A 21,870-nucleotide genomic window follows, 5' to 3' on the forward strand; every position below is an offset into this window, starting at 1 on the left:
GATGGATCGGAGGTACAGGCTGTTCTTCATAAAAAGGTAAAGTTAGAAGAAAAAAAATAATACATTTTAATAGATAAAAACGAGCGGAGGAGGGGTTGTCTTCTTTCATTTAAGACCGCCTCTCAAAAGTGGGTGGAACTCCGCTTTAAAATAAAGAAAGTCATCAGTGAGCCTGTGTGTGTGTTTAGTGCTTGGTGCAATCTGCGTCGTGTTCATTAGTTGCGTCTAAATAACGAGAACTAGTCAAAGGAAACCTCAATACAAAGTAAAAAAAAAAAAAAAAAAAAAAAAAAAAAAAAGCATAAAAATCATTTGATTTTAATTAAAAAAAAAAAAAAAAAAAATTTAATGATATAATAAAAAGGATTTGCCTGTAGGCTCCAACATTGCAAATTCATTACACACGCTGAGAATAGTGTGCGTTATGTATATAGTCCTGGCGGCAGTGTGTGACCTGGTGGAGGGGGTGGGGGATGGGGAATACATTGTGTAGTAACACCCTGGGAAGCCCAGCTTCTCCTATGTTAGTGAGGAGAGCAGCCCACACACCGACCTACCGCCAGAAAAATACACAGAACGTGTAGATCAGGACGCTCTCCGGCAATGGAATGCAGGAGGATGGCGGTTAAGGGCAGATCGAAATTCCACAGATTAAAAAAAAAAAAAAGATAAAAGAAAAAAAAAAAAAAAAAACACAACTAGAATGCTGGCCTTGGAATTCCATATACAAAGACCACATCCTCCACTCCGGGCCTCCATGTTGTCCATCTTTAAAGGCTCCATTAAATTTCATATTGTTCAGGTCTATGTAGATCCAGTCTTTGGCGTCGGCGCCTCAGTCTGTGGTGGAGCGGCGGTACCAGAAGCGGGCTCGGAAGTCGTCGCTGCAAGTCATGAATCCGGGGTTGGTGGGAGAGTGCACGATGCAGCGCACGATGTTGTTGTGACCCAACGAGAGGAGGTTGCGGCGTTCGGCCGTCCTGGAGTCCCAGCAGCACAGGCTGATCGTCCGTTCGTCGGGGAGAAGGACGTAGTCTTCGGTGTGGTTGAATACGGCTTGAGTCCGGTGAACCTGGCGTCCGCTCAGCCCGGCGCCTGCATTGGGGTGAAGAATTGCAAGAGTTAAAACGGCAATTAAATCTCCAACAAGACGGGGTAAAAGTATGGCGGGGTCAGTAGATAGCAACAAAGATTTAAAATGGTTGTAAATGTGGTCTCTCCTCTACAGATGTTAGAGCCCAAAATGTACTCAGCATTTCCGATAGCACTAAATCGCTGTATAAATATGTCACTGGTCCCAAAAATGTGTCAAAAGTGTCCGGTGTGTCCGCCATAATGTCGCAATCCCGATTAAAAAAAAAAATAAAATAAAAAAAAAAATAAAATAAAAAAAAATATATAAATTGCAAATCGCCGCCATTACTAGTAGAAAAATAAATAATAATAATAATAATAATAAAAAATGCCATAAATCTATCACCTATTTTGTAGACACTATAACTTTTGTGCAAACCAATCAATATACGGTTATTGCGATTTTTTTTTTTACCAAAAATATATAGAAGAATACCTATCGGCCTAAACTGAGAAAAAAAAAAAAAATTTCTGATAAAAAAAAAGTCAGATATTTATTATAGCAAAAAGTAAAAAAGATAATGTTTTTTTCAAAATTGTCGCTCTTTTTTTTTTTGTTTATAGCACAAAAAATAAAAACCCCAGAGGTGATCAAATACCAACAAATGAAAGCTCTATTTGTGGGGAAAAAAAAGGACACAAATTTTGTTTGGGTACATCGTCACACGACCGCGCAATTGTCAGTTAAAGCGACGCAGTGCCGTATCGCAAAAACGACCTGGTCATTAAGGGGGCGAATCCTTCCGGGGCTGAAGTGATTAATAAAAACGCAAAAACTATAAAAAAAGAAACAGAAATTTAAACAACACAAACCAACCAGCCTGGTTTCGTGTCATTTGGCTGTTTTAGGCGGGGCTGGGTGATGTCATATTCTGGAAAAAAAAAAAACAAATTGCTAACATCTTAAAAATAAAAAGCAGCACAAATTTAAATTTTATATGGCACAAAACAGCACAAATGTAGCAATAAAGAAACACACTTGAGTTTTTATTTGTGCTGATTGTAGGGGGTGGGCAGCTTTGCTAAGCTGGCTGACTTCCATTACTAAACCTCAACACACCGCTTCCCCCTGCTGGTCACAGGAGGCTCTAGCATCCCAGCTAAAGTTGATTTAACTCACTGACCGGGCCTTGTCTGGAACTGTTTAAACGTTAAAATCTGTATTTTTTTTCTAGGAAATTTATAAGATAGATATATATATATATATAGATATCTATATATATATATATATATATACATATATATATATATATATATAGATATATATATATATATATATATATATATCTATATATATATATATTTTTTTTTTTTTTTTTTTTTAAGCAGAGACCCTAGGAAATAAAATGGCGATCATTGCAATATTTTATGTCACGCGGTATTTGCGCAGTGGTCTTTCAAACAAAATTTTTTTGGGGAAAAAAAAAAAAAAAAAAAAAAAACACACTTTAACCACTTCAGCCCCGGACCATTTGGCTGGCCAAAGACCAGAGCACGTTTTGCGATTCGGCACTGCGTCGCTTTAACTGACAATTGCGCGGTCGTGCCACATAGCTCCCAAACAAAATCGACGTCCTTATTCCCCCACAAATAGAGCTTTCTTTTGGTGGTATTTGATCACCTCTGCGTTTTTTTTAGTTTTTACGCTTTAAACAAAAAAATTGCGTCAATTTTGAAAAAAAAAGAAAAAAAAAAAAAAACGCATTATTTTTTACTTTTTGCTATAATAACTATACCCCAAAAATATATTTATAAAATATTTTTTGTCCTCAGTTTAGGCCGATACGTATTCTTCTACATATTTTCGGTAAAAAAAAAAAAAAAATTAAAAACAATTGCAATAAGCTTATATTGATTGGTTTGTGCAAAAGTTATAGCGTTTACAAAATAGGGGATAGTTTTATGGCATTTTTATTGATAATTTTTTTTACTAGTAATGGCGGCGATCTGCGATTTTTATCATGACTGCGACATTATGGCGGACAGATTGGACACTTTTGACATATTTTTGGGACCATTGTCATTAATACAGCAATCAGTACGATTAAAAATGCATTGATTACTGTAAAAATGTCACTAGCAGTGAAGGGGTTAACACTAGGGGGCAGTGAAGGGGTTAAGTGTGTCCTAGTGAGTGATTCTAACTGAAGGGGGGAGGGGACAGTGCAGGGGAGATAACAGATCGTCTGTTCCTACTTTGTAGGAACAGACGATCTGTCAGTTCTCCCCTCAGAGAACCGGAAACTGGGCGTTTACATGCACAGCTCCCAGTTCTCCGTGTGCCCCGAGCGATCGCGGGAGCCCGGCGGTGATCGAGACCCTGGGGCCCTAGTGGTCACAGGGTGAAGCGAGGTAACATAACATCGGTTTGCCCAGCCGTGCCCTTCTGCTGCAGTACAACTGCGGCGGCTGGTCGGCGAGTGGTTAAAAAACGTGTTATAGATCTGCACCTGGAGGCGTCTCTCTCTTTGTTTTTCCTAGAAAAAAAAAAAAATGCTACAAATGTCATTTGGGTACAGTGTTGTATGACCGCGCAATTGTCATTTAAAGTGTGAGAGCGCTGAAAGCTGAAAATTGGCCTGGGCAGGAAGGGGGGTAAAGTGCCCGGGAGGTAAGTGGTAAGCGGAGAATCTGACTGCGGGACCACTTTACTGAAAGAGAATCGGCCATAGTAAAAAAAAAAAAAAAAAAAAACACCAGGGGTTATGGCAGCTGGGTCATTGTCTATATACTTTTGTCATCATTAATTCCTCTAGCGCTGCACATTTATTGGAATTTATTGTTTACAAGGGTCAGTATAGTCACCTTGTGTGATAGCTACTCCACTGATTGGTGCGCTAACTGTACATATTCCTTTTTTGGAGTCTGCTGATCCCCCGCTCGGTAATAACCCCCCAGCTCTGCTGATCCCCACTCAGTAGCAACCCCCAGCTTTGCTGATCCACCCCCTTGGTAGTAACCCCCAGCTCTGTCGATGCCCCCTGCAGTAGTAACCCCCAGCTCTGCTGATCCCCCGCTCAGTAGTAACCTCCCAGCTCTGCTGATCCCCCGCTCAGTAGCACCCCCAGCTCTGCTGATTACCTGCTCGGTAGTAACCCCCAGCTCTGCTGATCCCCTGCTCAGTAGTAACCCCCAGCTCAGCTGATCCCCCGCTCAGTAGTACACCCAGCTCTGCTGATTACCTGCTTGGTAGTAACCCCCAGCTCTGCTGATCCCCCGTTCAGTAGTAACCCCCCTGCTCAGTAGTAACCCCCAGCTCTGCCGATCTCCCGCTCAGTAGCAACCCCCAGCTCTGCTGATCCCCACTCAGTAGTAACCCCCAGCTCTGCTGATTCCCCCCCCCCCTTACTAGTAACCCCCAGCTCTGCCAATGCCCCACTCAGTAGTAACCCCCAGCTCCGCTGATCCCCTGCTCAGTAATATCCCCCAGCTCTGCTGATCCCCCGCACAGTAATACCCCCAGCTCTGCTCATCCCCACTCAGTAGTAACCCCCAGCTCTGCTGATCCCCACTCAGTAGTAACCCCCAGCTCTGCTGATCCCCACTCAGTAGTAACCCCCAGCTCTGCTGATCCCCACTCAGTAGTAACCCCCAGCTCTGCTGATCCCCACTCAGTAGTAACCCCCAGCTCTGCTGATCCCCACTCAGTAGTAACCCCCAGCTCTGCTGATCCCCACTCAGTAGTAACCCCCAGCTCTGCTGATTCCCCCCCTTGGTAGTAACCCCCAGCTCTGCCAATGCCCCACTCAGTAGTAACCCCCAGCTCCGCTGATCCCCTGCTCAGTAATATCCCCCAGCTCTGCTGATCCCCCGCACAGTAGTACCCCCAGCTCTGCTGATCACCTGCTCGGTAGTAACCACCAGCTCTGCTGATCCCCTGCTCGGTAGTAAGCCCCAGCTCTGCTGATGTAGTAAGCCCCAGCTCTGCCGATGCCCCACTCAGTAGTAACCCTCCGCTCTGCTGATCCCCCCCTTGGTAGTAACCCCCAGCTCTGCCAATGCCCCACTCATTAGTAACCCCCAGTTCTGCTGATCCCCGCCCTTGGTAGTAACCCCCAGCTCTGTCGATGCCCCACTCAGTAGCAACCTTCAGATTTGCTGATCCCCTGCTCAGTAATATCCCCCAGCTCTGCTGATCCCACACTCAGTAGCAACCCCCAGCTTTGCTTATCCACCCCCCTTGGTAGTAACCCCCAGCTCTGTCGATGCCCCACTCAGTAGTAACCTTCAGCTCTCCTGATCCCCCCACTCAGTAGTAACCCCCAGCTCAGCTGATCCCCCGCTCAGTAGTAACCCCCAGCTCAGCTGATCCCCCCTGCAGTAGTAACCCCCAGCTCAGCTGATCCCCCCTGCAGTAGTAACCCCCAGCTCAGCTGATCCCCCGCTCAGTAGTAACCCCCAACTCTCCTGATCCCCCGCTCAGTAGTAACCCCCAACTCTCCTGATCCCCTGCTCAGTAGTAACCCCCAGCTCAGCTGATCCCCTGCTCAGTAGTAACCCCCAGCTCAGCTGATCCCCCTGCAGTAGTAACCCCAGCTCTGCTGATCCCCCGCTCAGTAGTAACCCCCAACTCTCCTGATCCCCCGCTCAGTAGTAACCCCCAACTCTCCTGATCCCCCGCTCAGTAGTAACCCCCAACTCTCCTGATCCCCCGCTCAGTAGTAACCCCCAACTCTCCTGATCCCCCGCTCAGTAGTAACCCCCAACTCTCCTGATCCCCCGCTCAGTAGTAACCCCCAACTCTCCTGATCCCCCGCTCAGTAGTAACCCCCAACTCTCCTGATCCCCCGCTCAGTAGTAACCCCCAACTCTCCTGATCCCCCGCTCAGTAGTAACCCCCAACTCTCCTGATCCCCCGCTCAGTAGTAACCCCCAACTCTCCTGATCCCCCGCTCAGTAGTAACCCCCAACTCTCCTGATCACCCGCTCAGTAGTAACCCCCAACTCTCCTGATCCCCCACTCAGTAGTAACCCCCAGCTCAGCTGATCTCCAGCTCAGCTGATCCCCCCGGCAGTAGTAACCCCAGCTCTGCTGATCCCCCCTGCTCGGTAGTAACCCCCGGCTCAGCTGATCCCCCGCTCAGTAGTACCCCCAGCTCTGCTGATCCCCTGCACAGTAGTACCCCCAGCTCTGCTGATCCCCCGCACAGTAGTACCCCCAGCTCTGCTGATCCCCCGCACAGTAGTACCCCCAGCTCTGCTGATCACCTGCTCGGTAGTAACCCCCCAGCTCTGCTGATCACCTGCTCGGTAGTAACCCCCCAGCTCTGCTGATCCCCCGCTCAGTAGTAACCCCCCAGCTCTGCTGATCCCCCGCTCAGTAGTAACCCCCCAGGCTCTGCTGATCCCCCGCTCAGTAGTAACCCCCCAGGCTCTGCTGATCCCCCGCTCAGTAGTAACCCCCCAGGCTCTGCTGATCCCCCGCTCAGTAGTAACCCCCCAGCTCTGCTGATCCCCCATTCAGTAGTAACCCCCAGCTCTGCTGATCCCCCATTCAGTAGTAACCCCCAGCTCTGCTGATCCCCCATTCAGTAGTAACCCCCAGCTCTGCTGATCCCCCATTCAGTAGTAACCCCCAGCTCTGCTGATCCCCCATTCAGTAGTAACCCCCAGCTCTGCTGATCCCCCGCTCAGTAGTAACCCCCAGCTCTGCTGATCTTCTGGTTTGCTGATCCTCCTCTCTCTGGTCCCTGTTCATGGGCGAGAGTTGTCATTTCTATGGAGGCTTTGGAGACACTTTGAAGCACCAAGAAAGCGACATGGGATATCATTTTTGAAGCAAAGAAAACGCAACGCCTACTATTTTACTTAGTGACAGGGGCTTTGATTAGCATTCAGAGTTCTTTAACAAAGCGTGTCCAATGACACATTTTGAAGCAGCGCCAATTTCAAAAGTGACAGCTATTATGGGGAAGCAGAACTCCTGTTCACTGTCACGGGGAGGTGGGTGATGGGGTGTCCCATTAGCACCATGTTACATTGTCACACCCCAAAAAGCAATTGTAAGATGTGCAAATGGGAATTCACAAATGGAGAACTACAGGAGAGCAGAGTGTATGATGCGGCTATCAGCTGCAGGTTTCATGTGTGGTGACCCAATGGCCTCCAGGGACTAGGAGGACTGGGCTTCTCGGCTTCATCCTCACAGATGGATCGACACCACAAGTATTTCTTCATGCTGCGGTTTCAAAATAGTAATGAGTAGGCTTGCACTCTTGATGCACTCATGATTCAGACTCCATACGGTGGATTCGGGGACAAGCACCGAGCTCACCAAGCCTGGGATCTGAGGTCATTTCCCACCATAACCATCTGAATCATGGAATTTAGAGGCACTCCTTTTGTGTGTGTGGGTGTCACCCAGATGTTTCTACCCCCCCCCCCCCCCAACTAAAAGCAGAACTTCACTCAAAAAGTAAAATCCCGCTGGTTTGGCCCCCTCCCCCAAGCTTGCTTGTAACCAGATTATTTCCTTCAGCCGATCACGGTGTGGCATTACCTTACCTGTATACTTAACCAGCATCCTTCCTGTGGAGATCTCCCACAGCTTGGCCACAGAGTCCTTCCCGCTGGACAGGATGTACTTGGAATTCTTGGAGAAGATGGCGGAGCACACCTCGGCCCCGTCGTGGGCCTTGTCCCACGTGTTGACGCAGCGGTTGGACACGCCGTCCCACAGCTTGATGCTGCCGTCCTTGCTGCAGGTGACGTAGGTGTTGGCGGTGGGGTTGTAGTTGACCGAGCAGATGGCATCCGTGTGCTGATCCTGAGGGTTGCAGGAGACGAAGCACTGGAAGGTGTTGACGTCGTAAAGGCGCAAGGTTGGGTGTTGCGTGCCGACAATGATGAAGTCTCCCGACGGGTGAAACGAAATCGATCGCAACATCTCTGCTTCCTGGGAAAAGAGAGAGGGAGAGTAAGGCCTCATTCCCACCATGTGTGCAGAAAACACTGATGGACACAGACATGCGGACTTCACTTGCAGAGGCACGAGTTTACATCGGTTTTCATGTGCGTTTCAGTGAGCTTTATACTTGTTGCAGATTCCTGTGCAAAAAAAAAAAAATCCCTGTACGCAACACACCCCTGAACCCCACACCCTGTGCCCAACGCACCCCAAGACCCCTGCACCCTGTGCCCAGCACACTCCTGGCTCCCACACCCTGTGCCCAATGCGCACCCCTCACCCTGGGCTCAGCGCGCCCACGTGCTCCTGACCCCCCCGCACCCACGTGCTCCTGACCCCCCCGCACCCACGTGCTCCTGACCCCCCCGCACCCACGTGCTCCTGACCCCCCCGCACCCACGTGCTCCTGGCCCCCCACACCCTGCGTGCTCCTGCGCCCTGTGTCCACCACGCCCTGTGTCCACCACGCTCCGGGACCCCACGCCCTGTGTCCACCACGCTCCGGGACCCCACGCCCTGTGTCCACCACGCTCCGGGACCCCACGCCCTGTGTCCACCACGCTCCGGGACCCCGCGCCCTGTGTCCACCACGCTCCGGGACCCTGCACCTAACGCACCCCAGGACCTGGCACGCTGTACGGCCCTTTGAGGGCTACAATAATGCTGATATGCCCCCCCCAATGAAATGGAGTTTGACACCCCTGCCCTACACTCTCCTAATGTCCAATCAAAGCTGCACTCACCTCGGTGGGTGATGCAGTTTCATTGTCCATACAGCCTGGTGTAGCAGTCCCGGGGACTGAAAACCATGCTGTTCTCTGTCCCTGCATCCCTAGGACAAGAACCGGAAGAACAGCATGGTTTTCACAGGAGGGTGTAGCTTCACCTTTTGTTACCAATTGAATTAGGAGTGGAACCATCCTGGTTATTCTCTATGGGCAACGTACAGCTTAACTTGAGAGCCGGTGAACCCGAATGTGTTCATTTTTTTTTATTTTGCCCATAGATCCACTTTACCACTTAACGACCAGTGAAGTACCCGTACGTCGCTAGATCTCAAGTGGCTATACCGGTACTGTTTTTATTAGGGCTGGCGATCGGCTCTCTTGTAAAAGCAACCCTAGCCAACTAGCCACAAGATTTCTTTTTACAAGCAGCGGGAGGAAACGCGCCCCCCCTCCTCGCGCCTTCATCAGGCTGTCCCGTCCCACCAGGAGTCCCGATTGACCAGCTGCCGCTTCTGCTGGCTGATCATAGAGCCCAATAAAGACCGGATCGGCTTTGTTGGGGCTCTATGGTCTAGTAAAGAGCAGAGGAGACATGTGCACTGCCGAAAAATGTGTTTGTTTTCCCGACTGGATAGATTGATAGCAGCGCAGCCATTGGCTCCCGCTGCTGTCATTAAAATCCAATGACGCGACGTCCTGCTTTCTGTGTGAATGGACACAGATGCGGGACTCAGGAGCGCGCCCACACTGGTGTCCACCAAGGAGAGCGCTTCTCCAACGTGGACACTCGATGCGGGGAGGAGCCACCAGCGCCGCTGAGGGACCCCAGAAGAGGAGGACCGGGGCCACTCTGTACAAAGCCAGCTGCACAGTGGAGGCAAGTATGTTTTTTTTTTTTTTTTTTGTTTTTTTAAAATTTATTATAATATAATTTATATATTTATTAATAATAACAAATCACACCTTTACAGGCGCCAGACTGAAAAAAAAAAATGCCAGTATTCAAAACAGCCAAACTTAACGTTTTGAATGCATTTAAGTGCAAAGAAGGGATTTGGGGTCTTATAGATCCCTCCAAAAAAAATACCTGACGTGACTATTACTGTCACAAGAGATATTTACATTCCTTGTGAAAGTAATAAAAGTGATAAAAAAAAAATGTATTTAATCGATCGCCGCGATCGTTAATAGTGAGAGCAATAATTCTAGCCCTAGACTGGTAACCGCTACATTTTTTTTTTTTTTTAAAGCGTTGCCTATGGAGATTTTTAAAGAGATAGATATATATATATCTCTATCTCTATATATATATATATATATATATATATATATATATATATATATATATATATATATATATATATATATATATATATATATATATATATATATATATATATATATATATATATATATATATCTATACATACACACACACACTTTTTTTTATTTTTTAATGCAAATTAACCACTGGAAGTCTAAGTCTTTTTCTGACACTTGTTGCATATATATATATATATATATATATATATATATATATATACATATATACACACACACATACATACACACACACACACACACGTCAGAAAAAGGCTTATGCCCTGTACACTTTCCGACGGAATATGTGCGATCGGAGCTTATTGTCGCAAATTCCAACCGTGTGTGGGCTCCATCTGACTTTTTCCATCGGAATTTCCAACACACAAAGTTTGAGAGCAGGCTATAAAATTTTCCGACAACAAAATCAGATCCTTTAAATTCTGATCGTGTGTAGACAAACCGCCACGCATGCTCAGAATAAATTAAGAGATGAAAGCTATTGGCTACTGCCCCGTTTATAGTCCCGACGTACGTGTTTTACGTCGCCGCGTTTAGAACGATCGGATTTTCCGACAACTTTGTGTGACCGTGTGTATGCAAGACAAGTTTGAGCCAACATCCGTCGAAAAAAATCCATGGATTTTGTTGTCGGAATGTCCGATCAATGTCCGACCGTGTGTACGGAGTATTAGTCTTCTTAGTCTTCAAGTGGTTAATTTGGTTTTCGAAACATTGCCTTAAAAATTATTGCAAGTAAAGCTTGGCTATACATTATACAATTTTTTTTTTTTTTTTTGTTCAATTTTACTTTACCTTCAACCATGTAGTGCACGGGCCAAACTGATTGCATACAAAGTTGGAAGGTGTTTAGGTTTGACCTCACATTATATGGTTTTGGTAAACCTAAAATGAAAATTGTACAAGATTGTATAATGTGTAGCCGGCTTTAGTTGGGGCATGGCTGGTGCTCTGTCTTTGAGAAAGCCCGTATTGGAATATGAAGATCTAAGAGCTCTTGAAGGGCCAACAGGCACATATGAGTTTCATATGGAGTGTCTTCTCCTGGCACACCACCATACAGTCCCTCTCATCACACAAGCCTGACTGTATCCTTCCATACGGACCGGGCCGCCACTCACCTGGATGAATTTAAAGGCTCTTTTGGCTGACGGTTTGGAGTAATCGAATAGTTTCAGGGTGTAGTCTTTGGATCCCGAAGCTAAGATCTGCTCATTTGGGTGGAACGCCAGACACGTGACTTCATCCACGTGGTCATACAAAGTGCGGATGACGGGATGGTTCTCCATGTTCTGTTGGGCGGTCTCGTTCATCATCACCTATTTATTAAAAAAATAAATTGTTTTAATCCCAATCTGCAGTGACTATCAAGTCTTGGGAATTCTAGAGATTGGAAGGAAACTTCATTCATCCACTTCAGGTCTGGAAGGTTTTAAGCCCCCCCCCCCCCATAACCACACTGTTTTTTTCCCCCCTTTTTAGCCCGGCATTACTTTAACTGACAATTGCGCAGTCATGCAACGCTGTACATCAATTCAATTTATATAATTTTTTTTATTCTTTTTCCCCACAAATAGAGCTTTCTTTTGGTGGTATTTGATCACCTCTGCAGTTTTTATTTTATTTTTAAACGAAAAAAGACTGGACAATTTGAAAAAAAAAAAAAAAAAAATAATATTTTTTTTTTACTTTCCACTATAAAACATTCTAAAAAAAAAAAAAAAATCCAATTTCTTCCTCAATTTAGGCCAATATATCCCACATTTTTTTGGTAAAAATTAAAAAAAATCCCAATAAGCGTATATTGATTGGTGTGCGTGAAAAGTTATAGCGTCTACAAACTATGGGATAGAGATAGATATATATATTTATATAGATATAGTTATAGATATATACTGGAATTTATATTTATTTTTTCATTAGTAATATAATGGTGGTGATCAGCGACTCATAAATGGGACTGCGATAGCACAGCAGGCAATCTGGCGCTAACTGACACTTTGTGGGAACCCAGGACACTAATAGCATGATCAGAGCTAACAATATGCACTGTCACTGTACTAATGACACTGGCTGGGAAGGGGGTTAAACATCTAGGGCAGGGGAGTCTCAAACTGGGGGCCCTCCAGCTGTTGCGGAACTACAAGTCCCATCATGCCTCAGCCTGGCTTGTAACTGGTCAACCTTGCAAATGCCTCATGGGACTTGTAGTTTCGCAACAGCTGGAGGGCCGCCAGTTTGAGACCCCTGATGTAGGGTGATCAAAGGGTTAAACGTGTGCCTAGCCAGTGTTTATTGTGAGGTTCTTTTACTAAGCGCTGGTTTTTATCCCCTGCTTTGCAGGGAAACAAAAAAACGTCATATCCCCCACTGGCAGCACACAGTCTGTCCTGTCTTCTTCCTCCTCGCCGATCACTGGGTGCCGGCGGTCATCCTTCGGCCGGCACATAATGTGACTAAATCACAGCACAGCCGAAACAACATGGCGCATGCCAAATCGCGTTCTAGATAAGCGATCCGGCACAAGAGAGCCACTTTGACACAATAGGACCAGGTTATGCCATCGGCAAGCGGGTTACCTCTATCGGCATTGCGCTCTTGGCCAACATCCTCTCCGTGTCCAGGATCTTGATGGAGGCATCGGCGGAGCCGGTGGCGATCAGCTGACCGTCGCGGCTGTACGTGGCCACGCGGCAGGGGCCCTTGTGGGAGGTGACGTAGCACGTCTCGTACTCCGAGGCCTCCGGCGACATGGTCTGCACGTCGGCGTCAAACTCCAGGTCGATCCCGGTTCCGGGGGCCACCGTATCCGAACGGCCAATGGCGTACTGCACGGTGCTGTCGTCGTTTTCCATACCTTAAAAAAAGAAGTGACATAAAAACTGGTTGCCGTCTTTTTGTTTTTTTTTTTTTACTGGCGGCAGAGCGGACAGATGTAGACGGGACGACCACCGTTTACTCACCCACTTTGATGAGGTGGAGGAGCTGCTCAGACGGGGCGCACCCGGAAGTCAGCTTGAGCTCGTTGATCAGGCCGTTGGCGATGTTGAGGTGTCCATCATAGAGGAGCTGGCTGATGATCAGCTTGTAGAGCTGGTGGCGATCTTTCAGCGTGATTTTGTATCTGAACATTGTAGCGGGAGAGGCAACGCAGTCTGCAAAAGAAAAAAAATGTATATAAAATGTAGATGTATAGGCTCAGGAAAAAATGCTAAACCCAACAGGATGCCGTCACCTGTACTGGGCCAATCATCTTGCAGTCAGTACATACCCCCTATAGCAGGGGTCTCCAAACTACGGCCCTCCAGTCCCATGAGTGATTGTACTCACAGACATGACTAGGCATGATGGGGATTGTAGTTCCTGAACAACTGGAAGGCCATAGTTTGGAGACCCACTGCGCCTACCCTTTGCGTTTTTGATACATTTTTTTTTTTTAGTCAACCTATCGAAAACACACCATAAGCGCGGCAAAATCATGGCCGTTTGCGGCAGCCATTATCGGACCCTTTGCTTCCCCTTCGGCACAATGCTGAAAACCCCCATTTTCATCTGATCATTTTCGGCGGCCGAAATTTCAGCGCATCACTAAAAACTATTTTTGTACTATTTTTTTTTTTTTTTTTTTTGTCTCTTCCTTCCACCCCTTTCTAAACCTATCCATTGAGAAATTCTACCCCCCACCCCCACCCCCCTCCTTACCTTATGAAGCCAGATATACTCACTTGCAATTTCCTCCTGCCCCCCCCCCCCCAATCCTGTGAAGACGACCTCCTTGGGATCCAGAGAGGATCCCTGCCGCTGGACATCCAGTCGGAAGTCTCCACGTCATGCAGGCACTGAGGTGGACACCTCTGAATTCAGTAATTGCATATCCAGCACTGCAGTGCGAACCCCCCCCCCCCCCCCAAGATTCCCGGTTTCCTGCCGCCCCCTCCTGTGAAGACAACGGCATCTGGATCCAGAGAGGACCCCTGCCGCTAGACATCCAGTCGGAAGTGTCCATGTCATGAGGCACCCCTGCCGCTGGGCATCCGTAGAAAGTGTCCACGTCACACAGGTGGACACCTCTGAATTCAGTCATTGCAAATCCAGCACTGCAATGCCACCTCCCCCCCCCCCCCCCCAAAGACCCCCAGTCCCCTGCCGCCCCCCTCCTGGGAAGACGATGTCCTCTGGATCCTGAGAGAACCCCCGCTGCTGCACATCCAATAGGAAGTGTCCACCTCATGCAGGCACTGGATTTAGCAACTGCAATGCCCACCCCCCACCTAAGATCCCCGGTCCCCTGCCACCCCCACTCCTGTGAAGACGACCTCCTCTGGATCCCGAGAGAATCCCTGCTGCTGGAAACCCAGTTGGAAGTCTCCATGTAATGCAGGCACTGAGGGGGACACCTCTGAATTCGGTAACTGTAAATCCAGCACTGCAGTGCACCCCCCCCCCCAAAGACCCCCGGTCCTCTGCCGCCCCCCTCCTGGGAAGACAATGTCTTCTGGATCCTGAGAGCGCCCCCTGCAGATGGGCATCCCTTAGGAGGTGTCCATGACATGCAAGCACTGGAGGTGGACACCTCTGGATTCAGCAACTGCAGTGCCCATGCTCCAGACCCCTGGTCCCCAGCTGCCCCTCTCCAGTGAGAAGGACATCCTCTGGATCCTGGGAGAACCACTGCCACTGGGCATCCAACAGGAAGTGTCCATGTAATGAGGCACTGAGGTAGACACCTCTGGATTTAGCAACTGCAATGCCCACGACCCACCTGAGATCCCCAGTCCCATGCCACCCTCCTCCTGTGAAGACAACATCCTCTGGATCCAGAGAAACCCCCCCCTTTTTTTTTTAAGCCAGTGGAGTGCAAAACACACCCAAAAACTTCCACTTGGTGCCAAAAAACACACACATAAAGAGTGAACAGGTTTTACACTGTCCTCCACCAAGGAAGGACCTTACCCCGATCCCCCAGGGTGTCAGGCTCCAGACAGGGACTGAGGTACTTCACTTGGGTCCATCTAGCCGAAACCTGACAGACCCCTGTTCTCTGGAGGGTCTGCCGAAACAGACCCACCCAAGTACTAGGTGGGGCTCCCCCGAAGGGAGACCCCATGAGAGAGGGCGAACCAAGCCAGAAGGCCATGTCCACACCCTCCCAAGACTTTCAGAGTAGGCCCGAGTGCCCGCACCCTACTCATCACACAGTGACAAACGTGTATACACATCAAACAAAAAAATACAAAAAAGTGACAAACACGGGGATGAATAAAAAGAACGTGGGGAGAAGGAAGGTGGGAGAGTGAAAAGTGACCATTGTGTAATACAATGACCGTCCCTCCGGCCAGGAATAAGAATTTGCCCTGGTCCTAGCCAAAAGGCTCGGCCCTAGAGGCAGGTGCAAAAAACGTGTGTTGTGGTGAAGTGACCATGGTGCCATAAATCAAGCACTGTGACTGTACGGCACCCCTGAACTGCCACTTCAGGGGCACATTCACCACTGGCTTTTCATGCAACCCTGACCCCCGACCCAGACCACAGCAGCCCCCACCCCAGCCAGAAAGGCATGAAGTTCTGGAAGCTTGGTGAGAGCCCTTTACACTCAGACCTCACCGTCGTTCCATCCCCCCTACCTAATTACATTCGGGAAATACTAGCCGCTCCCCCGGTGAGAGAAAGGAGAGCTAGTGTTCTCTCCCGAAAAACTTTTCGGAGCTAGAGCTGCCCCAAGCTAGGCAAGAAGGCCAGGGACCCCCTGCCACTGGACATCCAGTAGAAGTGTCCACATCATGAACAAACTGAGGTAGACACCATGGGATTTAGCAACTGCAATGGCCACCCCCCCCCACCTGAGGTCCCCTGTCGCCCCCACTCCTGTGAAGACGACCTCCTCTGGATCCAAAGAGGACCCCTGCCGCTAGACATCCAGTCGGAAGTGTCCATGTCATGCAGGCACTGAGGTGGACACCTCTGAATCTGGTAACTGTAAATCCGGCACTACAGTGCCTCCCCTCCCGCCCAAAGATCCTCGGTCCTCTGCCGCCTTCCTCCTGGGAAGACGAAGTCCTCTGGATCCTGAGAGAACCCCTGCTTCTGCACATCCAATATGAAGTGCCCAGGTCATGCAAGCACTGAGGTTGACACCTCTGGATTCAGCAGCTGCAATGCCCACGGCCCCAGACCCCTGGTCCCCAGCTGCCCCTCTCCAGTGAGAAGGACATCCTCTGGATCCTAGGAGAACCCCTGCCACTGGGCATCCAAAAGGAAGTGTCCACGTTCTGCAGGCGCTGAGGTGGAAACTTTTGGATTTAGCAACTGCAATGCCCACCACCCACCTGAGACCCCCAGTCCCATGCCACCCTCCTCCTGTGAAGAAGACATCCTCTAAATTCCAGAGAGAACCCCTGCCGCTGGACATCCAGTAAAAGTGTCCACGTAATGAACATACTGAGGTAGACACCTCTGGATTTAGCAACTGCAAAAGGCCACCCCCCCCCCACCTGAGGTCCCCTGTCGCCCCCACTCCTGTGAAGACGACCTCCTCCGGATCCAGAGAGGACCCCTGCTGCTAGACATCCGGTTGGAAGTGTCCATGTCATGTAGGCACCGAGGTGGACACCTCTGGATTCAGCAACTGCAATGCCCACGCCCCCAGACCCCTGCTGCCCCCCCTCCAGTGAGAATGACGTCCTCTTGATCCTGGGAGAACCTATGCCACTGGGAATCCAATAGGAAGTGTCCATGTTATGCAGGGACTGAGGTGGACACCTCTGGATTCAGCAACTACAAATGCAGCACTGTAATGCCCACACCCCTACATGAGATCCCTGATGCCCTGCCGCCCCCCTCCTGGGAAGACGACCTCCTCTGGATCCTGAGAGAACCCCTGCTGCTGTACATCCAATAGGAAGAGTCCACGTCATGCAGGCACTGAGGTGGACACTTCTGAATCCGGTAACTGTAAATTCGGCACTGCAGTGCCTATCCCCCCCAAAGACGCCCCGTCCTCTGCCGCCCCCCTTCTGGGAAGACGATGTCCTCTGGATCCTGAGAGGACCCCGGCCGCTGGGCATCCGTAGGAAGTGTCCACGTCACACAGGCACTGAGGTGGACACCTTTGGATTCAGCACTGTAATGCCCACCCCCCCTGCATGAGATCCCCGTTGCCTTGCCGCCCCCCTCCTGGGAAAACTACGTCCTCTGGATCCTGAGAGGGCATCTGTTGCTGCACATCCAATGGGAAGTGTTCACGTCATGCAGGCACTGGAGGTGGACACCTCTGGATTCAGCAACGGCGAAACCCACCTCCTACCTAAGACCCCCAGTCCCCCTGCCGCCCCCCTCCTGGGAAGACTACGTCCTCTGGATCCTGAGAGGACGCCTGTTGCTACACATCCAATAGGAAGTGTCCCTGTCATGCAGGCACTGAGGAGGACACCCAAAGAAAGACCCAAGCAGGTAGCAGACAGCAGAGGAGGCTCACCCTGAGCTCTGTACCTCCCTCCTCTGACATTCAATCTCTATCCAACCAGGCAGGCCCTTGCACTGCACAATCAGATTGTATAGTGTATGGTCAGCTATAAACAATGCAATGCTTCCACTACAGACAGGTACACACAATAGAAAATCTGATTGGCTGCCTGTATTATTAAACATCCCCCTCCATACCTCCTCAGCACCCCCCACCCGGAGAAAATCTCACCTCTGTGTATACCGGGGGGTTCGGTTGTGGGCTCGCAGATGGCGTTTAGGAAGGTAGAATGAACGAGCGTGACGTCACCAGAACGCGACGAAAACGGCTACAAGCGTCGCATGTCCAACGGCGCATGCGCTTCTCATATTTTCCCCACCCCTCCGCTGTTAGTGGATACCTGCGCGTCGTCCGCTCCCCCCTCCGGCCAGCGCCGTGACGTCGGTACGCAAGTGGGCGGACCCCCAACGGTTTTCCCGCCCGCAGCCAATAGCAGGCGAGCAGCTCGCTCGTCCCGGCCAATCAGCCTGCAAAGCGGGTTAAAGCGCTTTATAAGCGGGCGGTTTGAACTGTCGAAGACGTCGGGCGGACTTTGCATGGTGTGAGGAGGACGGCGGAGTGCTGCCGGGCTGAGGCGGATTTGTGGGCCGAGAACTGGTTGTCATAGCGACAGCGGGGTGAGGGCCGAGAGCTGGGAAGCCTTGTGCTGAGTAAGTGGAGGCGGACGGTGATGATTCCCCCCCCATAGGACTCACCTTCACCCCCAGGAGGTCTGTAGGCCCATGAGAGGGGCTGTTATCTCCCATAGGCCTCCCCTTCACCCCCAGGAGGTCTGCTGCCCTCTGTAGGCCCATATGAGGGGGCTGTTCTCCCCCATAGACGTCCCCTTCACCCCCAGGAGGTCTGCTGCCCCCTGTAGGCCTATGAGAGGGGCTGTTCTCACCCATAGACGTCCCCTTCACCCCCAGGAAGTCTTCTGCCCCCTGTAGGCCTATGAGGGGGGCTATTATCTCCCATAGACCTCCCCTTTACCCTCAGGAGGTCTGTAGGCCCATGAGGGGCTGTTATCTCCCATAGGTTCCCCTTCACCCCCAGGAGGTCTGTAGGCCCATGAGGGGCTGTTATCTCCCATAGACCTCCCCTTCACCCCCCAGGAAGTCTTCTGCCCCCTGTAGGCCTATGAGAGGGGGACTATTATCCCCCATAGGCCTCACATTCACACCCAGGAGGTCTGCTGCCCCCTGTAGGCCCAATGACAGGAGCGCTGTTATCTCCCATAGGCCTCTTCTTCACTCTCAGGAGGTCTTCTGCCCCCTGTAGGCCCATGAGAGGGGCTATTATCCCACATAGGCTTCACCCCCTGGAGGTCTGCTGTCCCCTGTAGGCCCATGAGAGGGGCTATTATCTCCCATAGACCTCCCCTTTACCCTCAGGAGGTCTGTAGGCCCATGAGGGGCTGTTATCTCCCATAGGTTCCCCTTCACCCCCAGGAGGTCTGTAGGCCCATGAGGGGCTGTTATCTCCCATAGACCTCCCCTTCACCCCCCAGGAAGTCTTCTGCCCCCTGTAGGCCTATGAGAGGGGGACTATTATCCCCCATAGGCCTCACATTCACACCCAGGAGGTCTGCTGCCCCCTGTAGGCCCAATGACAGGAGCGCTGTTATCTCCCATAGGCCTCTTCTTCACTCTCAGGAGGTCTTCTGCCCCCTGTAGGCCCATGAGAGGGGCTATTATCCCACATAGGCTTCACCCCCTGGAGGTCTGCTGTCCCCTGTAGGCCCATGAGAGGGGCTATTATCCCACATAGGCTTCACCCCCTGGAGGTCTGCTGCCACCTGTAGGCCCATGGGGGAGGGCTGTTATTCCCTGTAGGTTCCCCTTCAACCTCAGGTGGTCTGTAGACCCATGAGAGGGGCTCTTATACCCCATAGACATCCCCTTCACCGCCAGGAGGTCTGCTGTCCCCTGTAGGCCCATGAGAGGGGGACTATTATCCCCCATAGGCCTCCCCTTCACCCTCAGAAGGTCTTCTGGCCCCTGAAAGGGGCTGTTATCCCCCCAACAGGCCTCCCCTTCACCCCCAGGAAGTCTGCTGCCCTCTGTAGGCCCAATGACAGGAGGGCTGTTATTACCCATAGGCCTCCTGTTCATCCCCAGGAAGTCTTCTTGTGGTTTGTTGCCCCTGTAGTCCTAAAGCTTCAATATAGACCTGTAGATGGGAGCCATAGGTTTGGGTGATCTCTAAAAGCAGGCCGAACATGTGAAAAGTGGCTATATAATAAGATGGAGGGAAGTGCTGGAGGCATATAGGAAGAGTTGGTAGCAGAGGGACTCTAGTACAGAGCTGCAAGGGAAGCTGGAGCAAGGCGGTGTGACCCAAAGAGCTGGCAATCGTCTAATCTGTACCATGCCTATATCGAGGGCAATTCTGGAGGTGTGTAGATGAAGAGGACCTTCAGTGTGCAGGGGGAATAAAAAAAATCCCTTACAAATCCTGTGGCTGCTGACTTTTAATCAAAGGACACTCGCCAGCCCAGGGATCCGGCACCCTCCTCACTCGGGCTGGTTCTTCACCGGTCTTCAGGTCCCAGACTCTGCCATGTTTACTGTGGGAAGCCAGCTGTGATTCCTTGCGGTTTCACTGCCGGCCTCGCTGCACATGCACGGGCCGCAATGTACCTTGTGAATAGTCCCGAAGCCTCCTGAGATGTGATGTGTCCCAGAAGGTGGCAGGGAGGGGGTGGTGAAATCATTGCAGCAATTGATCAGAAGTAGGAGTGGGTACCGGTCAAAACCACCAGAATCCCCCCCCTCCAGTGCCAAAAGTTGAAGGGAATAAAGTGAAACTTCCTCTTTAGCGTGAAATTCCCCCTTCAAGTGTGGGGGGATGGAGGGACCACAATATAGAGCTAAAGGGTGGAGTCATTGATCTTGGTGACATGTGACCCCAAGAAGTCAGTCACCTCATCCATTTTATGTGCCCATATACTTATGCTGGGGGGGGGGGGGGGGACGACTATGTTGGAGTTAAAGTGGTTGTAAAGGCCCAAGGTATTTTACCTTCTTGCATTCTATGCATAAAGGTAAAAAAAAAACCTGTGTGCAGCGCGCCACCCGTTCCCCAAATACCTACTAAGCCCCCTTTTCATCCAGCGATGTTCACCAGAGCCCGCCTCTCGACTCACACTCCTGATTGGCAGCAGCTGGAGCCCTTGTAGGTCACAGCCAGTGAGCCAATCAGGAGTTGGAAGGGAGAAGGAAGGCCGAGCCTCTGCACCATGTGTGATTGGACACACAGAGCTGCGGGTCGGGAGTGCGCCTGCTTGGGTGCCCCCACAGCAAGCTGCTTGCTGTGGAGGGACCAGGAGCGCCAACGAGGGACCCGAGAAGAGGATCCAGGATGCTCTGTGCAAAACCATTACACAGAGCGGGTAAGGATGACCTGTTATCCACTTGCTGACCGCCTAACTGTAAATGTACGTCATAACTGTACAGTTAAATATTGGTTATGGCTGCAGCTAGATCTTCTCCTCCCTTTTTTTTTTTTTTTTTAATCTATCCTTCAGACGGTCGGCTTTCTGATAAGTGATCCTAGCGGCAGATTTGCCACAAACTTTTATAGGCAGCAAGAGAGGTACCCCTGCCACTTCCCGGTGGTTACTGAACTTGCCGTCGCTAAGCCCAGAACCGATCCAGAGGGGCCGATGGCTAGGCAGGAAGTCGAGTGAGGGCAAGATAGCCCACACTCAGCTCTATGCCCTGGGAGGACTAGAGCAATGTCTGACATCACTTCCTGTTCTCGGGCAGACAGGATTTGGTTTTTAACTACTTGCCGACTACCCACCGCAGATTTACTGCTGCAAGGTGGCTCGGCTGTGCAAATTGCCATACCGGTATGGCGATTCGTGGGTGCGCACCGCTTGGCCAGAGAGGGAGCCAATCGGTGAGTCCGGAGGACTCTATGTCCGCCGGCTGCCCGCGATGTCGTTCCCCCCATACTTTAGAGACAGAACGGGGAGCTGCTGAAGTAAAAAGGGAAGATCTCTGTTCTGTCAGGGGATGACACTGAGATCTGTCTTCCTGACAAGCAGGAAGACTGATCTGTGTGTTTCCCCAGTCACACCGTTCCCTATACAGTTATTAATCACAAACAGGGAACACATTTAACCCCTTGATCCCCCCCCCCCCCCGATGTTAACCCCCTTCCCTGCCAGTGACAGTAGTATAATATCAGTGCATATTTTTAGCACTGGTTCCCAAAAAAGTGTCAAATGTCAGTCAGTTGTCCAATCTGCC

At 50.2% G+C, this 21,870-nt stretch overlaps 2 protein-coding genes across 3 annotated transcripts in view; one reads left to right on the forward strand and one right to left on the reverse strand.

The window, feature by feature from the left end:
* Nucleotides 1-302: 302 nt before the first annotated feature.
* On the reverse strand, nt 303-17,957 carry CSTF1 (cleavage stimulation factor subunit 1). Its single transcript, XM_073607221.1, has 6 exons — nt 17,804-17,957; nt 13,074-13,265; nt 12,690-12,967; nt 11,232-11,429; nt 7,639-8,029; nt 303-1,095 (listed from the first exon to the last, which is right to left on the reverse strand). Exons 2-6 carry the CDS (start codon nt 13,240-13,242, stop codon nt 836-838), a joined length of 1,296 nt encoding a protein of 431 aa, XP_073463322.1. The 5' UTR covers nt 13,243-13,265; nt 17,804-17,957; the 3' UTR covers nt 303-835.
* A 72-nt stretch (nt 17,958-18,029) lies between these two features.
* The window catches only part of AURKA (aurora kinase A), a 25,921-nt gene continuing 22,080 nt past the window's right edge, over nt 18,030-21,870 (forward strand). The window contains exon 1 of one of the 2 annotated variants that reach the window (XM_073607223.1): nt 18,030-18,249. The gene's annotated coding sequence lies outside the window, so the exon portion shown is untranslated. Of the gene's footprint in view, nt 18,283-21,870 lie in introns of both variants that reach the window. The other variant, XM_073607222.1, reaches the window with a different exon arrangement.

Source organism: Aquarana catesbeiana, linkage group LG12, assembly GCF_042186555.1.
Source record: "Aquarana catesbeiana isolate 2022-GZ linkage group LG12, ASM4218655v1, whole genome shotgun sequence".
Classification (NCBI taxonomy): Eukaryota; Metazoa; Chordata; class Amphibia; order Anura; family Ranidae; genus Aquarana; species Aquarana catesbeiana.

What these genes read in the sequence shown, in the direction of transcription:
- CSTF1 (XM_073607221.1), bottom strand. Translation starts at nt 13,242, where the DNA reads ATGTTCAGATACAAAATCACGCTGAAAGATCGCCACCAGCTCTACAAG. An exon ending in CCTCCACCTCATCAAAGTGG is followed by an intron (nt 12,968 to 13,073) that starts GTGAGTAAACGG and finishes TCTTTTTTTAAG; the next exon opens with GTATGGAAAACGACGACAGC. An exon ending in AGAGCGCAATGCCGATAGAG is followed by an intron (nt 11,430 to 12,689) that starts GTAACCCGCTTG and finishes TTTAATAAATAG; the next exon opens with GTGATGATGAACGAGACCGC.